The following is a 12494-nucleotide window of genomic DNA, read 5'->3' as shown; positions in this document are numbered from 1 at the left end:
GTGACTACTCTCGGCTAATGACATTAGAGCTCAGCGATCATTGGTCAATAGCTAATGGCCAATTGGTAGGCTTCTCCCTCACAATATATTCTGATGCTCAATGTTTAGCTTCCAGGTTATATTTATGTATTATTTTGAAAGCCAATAAGATAAGTGTTGAGCTTCGTTAATAAACTTCTCTTTGTACCATATTATTTTCATTGTATTTATTTCCATCACATTCTCCTACAGTGAGGTCCACGTTATAAAATGGCAGTGAAGAAAGATAGCAGAACAAAGTTGCCAAACCTCTGTCTTGTCAATGCCTTCTATAGATGGTAGCTGATACAATATTATTGATGTAATATTTACTGTTCATTCTCGTTTAAAATAATCAATTATATTTTATTAAGCAAGAAATTATATTTTCCAATAATTTCATAATGAATTTTCATAATTAAGATGAAATATTTTGTTAATTAATTATTAACTCTACATTGTTAAAAGACGATCTGGCAACAAAGCAAAGAGAGAAAGAGCTATCTGCTTTGTTGAATGATAGACAAGGATAGCAATACCATTGCTAATCAAACACTGCCATTATAATGTGGACCTCACTATAGCATGGAGCATTGATAAGCAAGTTACATGAATATAATATAGGAGCACTGTTATGCTAGGTACATGAATAACATGGAAGTATGCAAGTTCTCTCATATTATACATGCAAGTAGGATCTGCAAACTGCAATATTGATGTTACGGCTCGAACTAGAATCAGGAACATCCAGGTGATTTATGCATATGAACTAGGTTCTCTTATTAAGGCAGATGCTAATGCAACAGGACATAGAAAGTCAGGATTAACATTTGAATCGCTTCTATAATTGGCAGAGACGTTCTCTCCATCCAATCATTGAAGATACTCTGTTTTCTATTTATGATTTGAATTCATTGATCCACATCTAATAAGAAAGATTATTGCAGTCTAGCTGTTGTAATACTTACTTTAATTATTGGACTTGAAGTCATTTTGTAGTCTATCTGCCGGTTGCACAAAATTCGGTTAAATTTCAATCGTGATTAATTCCACGGTAACCAATGAGAAAAGCCGTCTTATCAAAAAGGCCTTCTCTGATTGGTTCTCGTGAAATTAATCACGGTTAAAATTTAACTAGTTTTTGTGCATCCGGACTTATGTGTTTTCCTATCAATTTAGGTAATTAATTGATGATTCATTTAATATTATTTTTAAAACATGTTGTTATCCATGATATTCAGGAAAAATCTATTAACTTCTTTCTGTATCAGAAAACTATGAAAAATATTTGAAGATTGACACATTATCTTTTTTTACTTTTTTCCTATACGCAAACAATACCAAATATTATAATAATATTTAATCATTCTTCCATGCTGCATAGTAAACACATAATACAAAGCTCCTTTTCCTCCAAATATTTCAATATGTTGTGGTCGAGAAACGAAACAATGCTATTGCACGGTTTATTGACTCACCAACCTTTCTTCCCACTGTCATGAGAAAGTAGAGCTATAATTTTTTCTGGCTATAACCTTATATGGATGTTTCAATCAATTGATATTGACTGAAGCATTCAAATTCAAAGTACTGAACAGTACAATCACTGTCAGATAATATTGTAACTATTGTAGAATATCAACAATGTAGTGGTGATTTGGAATCCAGCATGGCTTGTTTCATAACGGAGACAATAATGATTTCAAAACTGATCGAGCAGATTATTAGCAACGGGAGACTTTATTATTATTGTACAATACTGGAACACTAGGGATTAGGTCATTTGTGAGAACATGATGTTTTATCATAATTTTGTATTGAGATATTTAAATTTTGAAATACTATGTGACTACAATGTACCAATTATCTTGAGCCAAACTCCTGCACTTCTTGTATTTCATGTTTATTATTGTTGTAAAAAAACGTTTATAGTCCAGACAACGAATGCTCATAAAAAGGCATAGAGGGAAAAGTGTAGAACACAATTTTTGACCTTGCAGCTCTTTAAAGGGTAGTAAGGGGGTAAACATATCAAAAGTCCTCACTCCTACCCCCTATGGTTATTTTGTTCTGCTTATCCAAATTATTAGAAAAATTGAAAACAGCTTACATAGACCGTCTATGTAGGGCTACTACATAGACGGTCACTACATAGGCTACTACATATTTTTTCAATCAACATTTCAATCTTCTTTGCATGTATATATTTTTTAAGAGTTCTCAATAATCATTAGAAATTGGATGAAACCTATAATTGATATTTTTTCAATATATAATTCAAAGAATTAGACATTGATGTTGTCAATACCACTCAATTGATGTTGATTTTGAGAGTGGTAGAGACAACATCAACGTCTCAGGTCCGTATGCAGATACTCGGTTTAAAGGGAGAAATGTCAGCTGTTCGTTTAAACCCCATATGAAACACATTATGATAAATGCAACCATATCTACCAGTACACGTGGTTTAGCGTTAAACGTAGTGTTAGCATATGGCCATCATTCTTTCAATTTTGGAGAAATACTACATCTCCTCTCATACAATCAGATTATCAATATATACTATCAGCATTGATCCTTCTTTTACAATAAAATATACATTGATGTAGATTGTAGACTGTAGAGTAGCTGGCCAAATAATAATTCAGATAATCAAACATTCATTATGCATACTCTACCATATCTGTTTACTCCAATACCTTGACTGTATCAAGTTCGGTGTAATAACGTTGATTGAGTAACATTCGTCTTCATTACGTTTAGCTTAGAAAACGACAGGAGTCAAATGCCAAACCGACTCTGAAAAAAAGACGTAGCTTGCACTCTCTGATGAGCAAAAACATTAGAGTTCAGAGCTCGTGTGGATGTACACAGATATAGAAAGAGAGAGAAATAGCCGATATAGGCATGAAGAAAGGAGAGAGAAATAGCCGCCGGTTTGTAATTTGCCGACGACGACGGTTGGTTTGGTTTGGCTTGCTGTGGCGAGGAAGAAATCTTTTGAGGCGGTCGGTACACTTTCTAAAGCCGGAGTCACCGGAAAATCGCGATCTAATGGAGGATGATGGTCGGTCTGCAGGAGAGAGAGAAGGATGAAATCAAACAGAGAGAGTGAGAGAGTAAGTGAGGATGGTCCGTTTCCTGACTGAGGTCGAGAGATCATCTCTGAAACTTGGCTTGATCGAATTGTTGTTTGGTATCCTGTGGAGTGAGATCAGTCGTTTCCCATTTTCTGCACGAGTATATGCTCAGAATTTATGTCAGATGTATTTTGTTTCAAGTCAATATGTCGTACAGTACTCAGAATCCATGTTAGATGTATATTGTTTCAGACAATATGTCATACTGTTGAGAGGATTTATAGTTCGGGGGTGGTTCTTGGATGACATGTTGGTGAGGATAGGAGGAGCTTCACAGTAGAAGGAACTCTCGAAAGTTGTACACTCTGTATTGAGAGTGTATATTTTTTACCAAAGAGAATACAACTAATAGATCTTAGATTCTAATTGAAAAAAATCCAGTTTGTTCGACAGAAAAATTCCATAATATCAAATCTCATTCAACAAATTTTATCTTAGATTTTATTTTTCCAGATATTAAATGAATATTAACGAATTTCTATATGATTTGGAATTCCTTTTAGATTAATTTTTGAAGATGTAATTTGTTGTGAGAAAAACTCTTGGATATAAAAGGAGCACTCAATTAATTTCTTGCATTCAGTATTTAAAAAAATAAAAAATTATTTACATAGACAGTGGATGCAACTGTATTATTCGAAACAGCAATAGAAAATGTTTCAAGTACTGTAATTGTTTAAATGCATCGGAGACTGAAACAAAATATTAAGATCCATCATAAAAAGCTATAAATATTGAACAGTAAAGAGTCAGATTTCCATGCATTACAATTTTCAAAAATTATAAAATAAAGATAAATTAATAATGATAATTTTCGTGAATTTGCCAGGTTCCTGACTGTGAATAGACTTATAGTTTTTGACTGCTAACACCCAATCGCATAATAATCTTAAATATGTTGTACAGTATACTTTCTTTCAAACTAAAATCAAATCTCATCAGATGCTAATCTCCAAACCATCCATTCATAACAAGGTGCATTCCACTTTAATTATCATAATTAACGAAACTATAATCCTGCAGCATTCCTTTATGGGCCAGTAATCTCTAGTAACGAATTGTATTAGAAAGTGAACAAGGAGTCATCCATTAGACGAAATCAAACATCTGAAACTTATCTCAAGTGAAGAATCAGTTAGCTGGAGGCAGCGTGTTCTGCATTACAGTAATCTACCCAACGAATCTGAACGGAACCTAAGTTCAAGTATTACTTCCTAACTTTAACTTCAAGGAGTAATTACTTCCTGTCTAGGTTAGGTTAGGTTGAGCTACCGTTTCTGTAGAGTGTAGACTTCGCCTACAGGATCCATGCACTCAGTAAATTATGTTCTCGGCTTGCTGTTAAAGGATTATATTAGTAAGACTGCTTCTTTTACTTGAGTTTGAATTATAGTAATAACACTACTTCTTTTTCTTGCGTTTCGACTTCTTTTTCGTGCAGTTTAATGCTATGGCGCGCGTATTTGAAGACACAAAAGCCTGCAATGAAGATTGGTTTTCCTCTCTATCGATAGTGCAGAACGTCGACTCTTCTGCCTGTTTAGCAGTTAGCTTTCTTCTAATGCCATTGTATTAGTGCCTAATTCCACTTCTTTTAGTTAAGCATACGTAACAAGTAGCCCTGCTTTTTGTCTCTGATCATTATATTACCCAATTGTCATTTTTTCGAAAAACGGTTATATGTTCACAATTTAGAACTGAAAATAGTTTGATTCCCACTGTGGTTGTGTAATTATGGGGCTTGTGAAAATAGATCAACTGCTGGAGAGTTAGATAAATAGATCTGATAGATAAATAGATAGCTAGATAGATAGGTGAATGCCAATTTATTTAAAGTGTTGTGGGCGAAGTTGAGGCAATTAGAGTACAGTACCTCTTCCACCTAACCCACGAGTTAGTCAGGTTTTAAGGAACCGTTGATTGACTAGGTAATTTATTTACAATAATTCTTCGCGTTCATTCAGAAAAATTCAGTAGTCCTGTATAGGAAAAAAGCTTTCATACAATCATGTCATAAACTATCTCTTAGATCACAAACTCTATTTCTATCAGATTGTGTGAGATCCTTTTCCATTTATAACTTACTGAATGACTCATATTCTTCAATTTACATCGATGACATTTTAGAATGAGGGGGTCTGGTTATATAGTTTTCAGAATGTTCCAATGTGAATATTATTCAGACTGCTGCTTGCATTAAAATAGGTGTAGAAAATCATAAGATTCTAACAGTTTTTAGGGATGAACTTACTGTACCTAACAATAAAAATGTATACTCTTTAAGTGTGTTCTTAGAACAATATATTTCAATTTTTGGTAGATTATATTTTTAATATGTTAATATTTCCTATTCCAGTTATAATAATAATAATCATAATTGAGAATGATATTGTATGCATCAATAAATGAATAAATGAATAATGTGAAATATTAAAACTAAATAAGTTTAGTTTTGAAGCATCTAAATTTGAAATCTGTGAAAATACTTGAGGACTGAAAATTTTGTGAATTGAAGAACTACAAGACTTAACCTATTTCGGACTATGTGTTATCTAAATTTGGGTCAGGAATGGCACAAGGTTACCTTATTTGTCCTCTCCCTATCATTTTCATAATGTACTTATTGTATAAATGAATGAATAGATGAATCTTTTAAGGACCTTCGCAGTAGATCATTTCTCATTACTAATTTTATTTTATTGTGTTTTTCAGAAATATGCAGAGAAAAGGGGTGGGCAAGAACAGCTGCTCAAAAACTTAGACACAAAGTACTATTACTACACAAGGACAAAGGGTCTCTTCAGGACGTGCTTCCCTAAGGAAAGACCAAGGGCTGGTAAGTGCTCATCCATTAAAATCTTCCTTTCATTTATATGTTCATATGTTCAGGTGAATTCTCATATTTGTTTTTAGTTTCAGCCTAGTAATATTGGTATTTAAAAAGAGTTTAATATTAACATTATTACCAAAGCGTGGAGTAGAAATGGGGGAATGAAAAAATGAAACGTAGAACCTTGAGAAGCATCAAGTTTGAAATGAGAAATTTTCAATTTATTGAACACATTGGTAGTTAAAGAATCAACAACATTTTTCGCATGTGGAACTTACAAATATTCTCATCGCAAAAATAGTACTGAATTACAGCTATCCTGCAGCAGTCTACTCTAAAAAATTGACACTTGTAAATATTTTTCATTGTATCTTGTATCTGATGCTATACATGGAAATCCAAACCGCATCCTTTCAGAACTATTGTAAGGGCTGAATCTTCTTTTTATATATTCCTCTTCAAATAACATTTTCATAATTTTTAAAAGTTACATCATAATGCAACAACTGAACAACTATTTGAGTCATATTCCATAAGTTCTCGTTTCAATACAGTTATTGTTCATGTTAATATTATAGGCATAATATTTGCCTATAATATATGCCTATTCTCATGGGCCCAGAAACCAAGCACAGGGTTTTTTTTATTCCATCCATTCCTATGCTTATTCCATGATAGTAGGATCATAGTATCTACTGTAGAAAGAGGAAAATTACAATACAGGTTTTTATTATCAGTAATTTAATTTTGATTTCATAAAACCATCTTCATAGGAAATCAGTGATAGTTCAATTATATTTGTTTGTATTTATTCAGTGAATCAAAATGTTATTACGTTATTAGTTAAGGATAATTCTAGTTATGGAGAGGTTTTTTTAATATCCACTGTAGAAGGAGTAAAATTACAATACTGATTTTTATCATCAATAATGTAAATTTAATTTCATAAAAACCTTCTTCAATGGGAAAGATCAGTGGTAGCTCAATTATATTTGTCAGTATTTATTCAGTGAATCATGATGTTATTGCATTATTAGTGAAGGATGATTTCCAAATTATAGAGAGGTTTGTTTAATATCGACTGTTGAAAGAGGAAAATCACAATACAGGCTTTTATCATCAATAATGTAGATTTGAAAACAAAATGTCATAAAACCATCTTTAATGGAAATGATCAGTAATAGCTCAATTATTGTATTTGTATTTATTCAGTGAATCAAAATCTTAGTGAGCTATTAGTAAAAGATGATACAGAATCTATAGATATGTTTGTTTTAGTTCTATATTTTTGTTTGTTTTGTTTTATACTCTGATTTTTCCCAGGTTATGATCATTGAAAGAATTATGATATGAATGCTGGATTATGAATGAAATTCTGGTCATAATCAAAGATAGTAATTTCTATTTGAAAAATTTAACAAAATTCACTTGGGCCTTGGAAAGCATCAGCAATGATATAATCAGCTTCTAGTTCTGTCTCGGAATAGTATTCTTATGACCATCTCTTTGATCATTCAAAAATATTCCTCATACTAATTTTCATTTTCCAATTAATCGGGCTCTCTCTAGTTTATTAGATCTTGCTGACATGCTAAATAATGTATTCTTCTTAGACTACTCTGATGGGCGTTTTCATGTGAGAGTTTGCAATATTTTGAGACACTTGCAATTTATGGTTCTTGCAATTTGGTGCTCCAGGTTGCAAAAGGTTATACGGTATTACACATTCACGCAATGCTTGAGAAACTCTGATTAACCACAAAAACTGAACTCTTTTTACTCATTTGCTCTGAGTTGAATGTGAACATTGATCTACTTATGTAACTATTTTCTAGAAATTGTTTGATGTGAAATAGCTCCTCCAACATACATATGAACTCCATTGCTTTTTCCAAATTAGAATGGTATTGCTTTCGAGAATTGATCAAACCAATAAATTGGTCATAATGTGTAATTAATATAATATCAAAATTAATAATTGTGATTGATTTAATCTAATTTTGAAGTATTTTTAATTTAAAAACAATCTTTGTGTGTTTCGAATTGTAAATTGAGTGTGTAATAGGAGAATGTTAAGTGACACATAACTTAACTACATTTGGACTGTTGTATAAATTAGAATTGGAACCGTTTTGGGCTTATAAGCCTGTAGTACTTTTCTGAAAATTGTTGAGAATTTAATTCTGAAAAGAATCATGTAAGCTTTATGAGGAGAGAACTAATAACTCATAGGTTGTAGCTGATTGCAAATAAAATATTCTGTTTTTTATGAAAAGTTTGATTCTATATGAAAGTAACATATCTAAATGACATTTAATTTATACCAAAAATCTAAAGATGGTGTTCAAAGTGACCTCCGTTGTTCTGAATGCATATGTTCAGACGTCTTCTCATCGATTGTCGGACCCGTTCAAATATTCCAGAGTCTGCTTTATCATTCTATTCCGTTCAAAATCCTTAATCGGAGTTCTTCATGGTATTAATCGGAGTATTGTATACCAAGGTTTTCAAGTGTCCCCAAAGATAAAATCCAAAGGATTTAAGTCTAGTGTCCTAGCTGGCCATGGTACTGCCCCACCTCCGCCTATCCATTGATTTGGAAAGCTGTGATTCAGGTGTTCACGAACAGCAACACTGAAGTGTGCTGGAGCTCCATCATGCATAAACCAAATGTTTTGGCGCAACTGAAGAGGTACATCCTCAAGTAAGATAAATAGCTCCTCTCTCAAAAGGTTTAAGTAGATTATGCCATTAAGCCTGGGAGGAAGCTCGAACATAAGTAGATGATCTCCTATGATTCCTGCCTAAATGTTTACTGAAAACTGATGTTGTGGACGATTAGGATTGATGGCATGAGGATTCTCATCTGCCCAATATGTTGGTTGTGGACGTTAACGATAGCTGTTCTTGTAAAGTGTGCCTTGTCGGTAAATAAAACGGTTGTTAAAAAGTGTTTTTAAAATCATCGGCAAATACCAGCACGGGGAATACAGTCTCGTGGCAATAGAGTATGAACTTTCTGGAGGTGGTATGGATGTAATTGTTGCTCTTTTAGTATCCTCCAAATGATAGATTGATTGACATTAAACTGAACTGACAAAAACAAAAAACACAGCGCGGTTACAGTAGGCATAACTTACAGTTTGTTGTTTTGTTCAACAGTGAGCTAAAATATTTCTGAAAATAACTTTCAGCTGATAATTCCTTTTTAAATTTTTTTTTATTTAAAACAAAATAAATCAGCTGTTTTGGAACAGCTGTTATTTAAATCCATGTTTTATTTGCAATCAGCTACAACCTATGAGTTATTAGTTCTCTCCTCATAAAACAGCAAGTTTTTGTGGTGTAACGTACTACATAATAATACATTTCATTCAATTTTCATTTAAATTTAGTTTACACAGCTTACATGATTCTTTTCAGAATTAAATTCTCTACAATTTTATATTGCGAAAAATTATTTGTTTACTGGTCATTAAAGAAAGTTATTAGGCATCAACCGTAGAAGTCTGTGTTTTTCTACTTAGATCTTTTGCATATTACAACATTTTTCTCAAAAACTACTCATACTACAGCTTCCAGACTAGTTTTATTCAATTTTTTTAGATATTATTCCATATGAATCCAGCATAAGTTTTTCAAGAACTAGTCCCCAAACAATTCAGCATCGGTGTATTACATCAGAGGAACTGAATTCCGGGCGAAATCTTTCATCCTGTATAGATCGCTTATGAAGCGTTTATGGATATATGTTTATAAGTACTTTTCTTATTTTTACCTCTACTCACGAATTAAATTATTTTACCATAAATAATAATCACCCTGTATATATCATACAATCATGTTTAATATTTTGATTTGTATTTTTAATGAATAAGTAGAAATTGAATTGAATCTTTTGAAGACTAAAACGTAATTCTGAAGTACTGCAGTTGAAGTAGATCTGAAGCAGTAATTGAACATAATGTTAATAACTGTTACCTAGTGTAATACTATGTTCGGTAACGATTATTTTGAGAGACAGGCATGAATTTGTCTCGCTATAATCCCAAATACATTTACAGAGTACCGTTCAAGTTGATATCGTTGGTTTACCGTTTAGCCAGCCTATTTACTCTATTGGCACTTAATAATAGCTGAGCCTGGCCTGAGTAGCGGTTCTATATTTCACGGTTGTTGTTCCAAGGCGGCGTATTATCTCTGTCAACCTTCAGGTGCCTAGGCTGGAGAAATTTTGATAATGGGAGAATATTAATCCTTGTCAGGTCTTTCAGATTAAGGGACTTCTTCTTAATGCTACTGGTATCTAGTGTTGACGCTAATGAGAATATTATAAGCTAGAAACTGGTGAAAAATGTTCATTGTAGTATGCTTCAAGTCTTTAATTTCTCAAGTTTGATTCATTCCTAGGAATTCATTAATTTTTATCAAGCCTTACAAATTAAGGAATCTCTCTAATACTATTGCTATCTTGTCTTTTGACTCATGAGTCCACAGTTATGCTGTCAATGACATTGAGTAACTAATGTGAAATAATATATCATGTTTCAAATTTTGTTTTATTATTTTTCAACTATGAGGGCTCTTCCCTCATGTTTTCACAATTTATTATTCAATATTATCATAAAGAGAATTTAGCATAAGAAGATATAGGGCCTTTATGTTCCAAATTTCACTTTTAACTCAATCCGATACGGTAGTCGATTTCTGGTAGTTAAATTAGTTATTTTTCGTTAAGTCATGTAACGCTGGTAGTCTCTCATACTGTGCCTTATTACACTATCACCTAGCCAAAACAGTAATAATAGACAGTAATGAAAAATTGGCTCGAAATTTAGAACATAAACCTATAGACCTACCATGGGATATCTTTTCTCTATGATATTACCTTCCTCAAGTTTCTCAACATACTTTCCAAATTACGTTTGGAACGTTTGTTCTCAAAATACGTTCCATACCAACCAAGAAGCTGGAAAGGTAGCTTTCATAATAATTAATAATTGAAAAGAAACTAGCATAATCAGGATCAAGCTTAATTCATCTCCAAAAAACACAATACAATCATCAATAATGCATCACAATATAACTCAATACTGCACTGGGAAAATACATTTATCTCTTTAATACGAGGATATGTGACCTATGAAGTTAGTGAATGCTCATTTTAAAGTAGTGGTTGATTTCCAAGTTATGTGAACTAGGGAATTAAAACTTGACATTCAGTTGTAATGATACCTAGTATGTGAAGAGGATACTAGGTGACGCCTGCGCAATTATACCAAATTCCATCAGAAATCGTTGAAACCAAGGGGTCTAAAATGAGGTCCACGTTATAATGACAGTGTGTGATTTGCAATGGTGTTGCTATCTTTGTGTATTGTTCATCAAAGCAGATGGCACTATCTCTTTCACGCATTGTGATGTTACCACATGGATCATCAACAATGTAGAAATTCAACTAATTGATAAAATATTCAATCTCAATCATGAAAATTTATAATCAAATCTTTAAAAAATATATTTCCTTGACAAATAAAATATGATTAACTATTTTCAACAATAATGAACAGTTAAATTAATCAGATATACCAGTATCAGCTGTTTGGGTGGCAAGGCTGAGATCTGGCAACCCTTTTCTCCTATCTTCCTTCCTACACTGCCATTATAACGTGGACCTCACGATAGGATGCAATGTTTTTGTAAAATTGGCTCGAACCAAGAGACTCATCATTTGAGATTTTCCATATACATCTGGTAATGAACATGATTTAGTCACACTCAATATCCTGGAATTATCATATGGAATTGCATTTAAAGGTGGGTCTGTGGTTGTCGTAATAAAATCAGGTTATTAGTCACACTCAATATCCAAATGAAATTGTATTAAATGGTAGGAGTTTCGTTGTGGTAATAAAATCAGGTTATTCGGATTCGATTTTTATGACTGTTGAAAAAAGCCGGAAACTGGTCATCGTTGACAAGTAGGCTGGGAATATTTCTGTGTGGTCATTGCAAACTGCAGTTTTGAGTTTTCTATCATTCTTCCCTGCATCCGATAAACAGAGCAGGCAAAATGCTATCAACCATCCGTGACCTGATGACCGCTCATCTTTAACTCTTTCTCACTCTCTTACTTCTTCTTTATGGTATTTGCTTATTCTCTACTTCCTCATTTTTTTGTCTACCTTCTCTGTCTTTTCCTCTTCCTCCTACTTATCCTCTTCCTCTGGCTCTTTCATTTCTACTAATTTTCGTATTCTCCTATCCTTCCTTTCTGTTTTCTACCTTCTCTATCCTCTCCCTCTTCCTACCTCTCTCCTTCCTACTTATCCTCTCCGTCTGGCTAATCCTTCTACCTCCTTCCTATTCACATCCTTATCCTCTTCTCAATGATTTGATCCTTCCTTTAATTCCTCCATTCCTATCCTTGTATCTAAATTATTTTATCAACATCTCTCTTGTTTCACTCTTCACTTCTTCCTCCTCCTCATCCTCCTAGTCCTCCT

The 12494-nt window shown here is 33.0% G+C and overlaps 1 protein-coding gene across 2 annotated transcripts in view; it reads left to right on the top strand.

Moving 5' to 3' along the window:
- LOC111044820 overlaps positions 1 to 12494 on the top strand; it is a 103684-nt gene that overhangs the window by 45456 nt on the left and 45734 nt on the right. For both annotated transcript variants that reach the window (XM_039434121.1, XM_039434122.1), the window contains exon 2: positions 5871 to 5994. In XM_039434121.1, coding sequence (XP_039290055.1) covers positions 5871 to 5994 — 124 coding nt within the window. The remainder of the gene's footprint in view (positions 1 to 5870; positions 5995 to 12494) is intronic.

Source organism: Nilaparvata lugens, chromosome 8, assembly GCF_014356525.2.
Source record: "Nilaparvata lugens isolate BPH chromosome 8, ASM1435652v1, whole genome shotgun sequence".
NCBI classification, from domain to species: Eukaryota; Metazoa; Arthropoda; class Insecta; order Hemiptera; family Delphacidae; genus Nilaparvata; species Nilaparvata lugens.
This window is presented reverse-complemented; position numbering and strand designations above follow the sequence as displayed.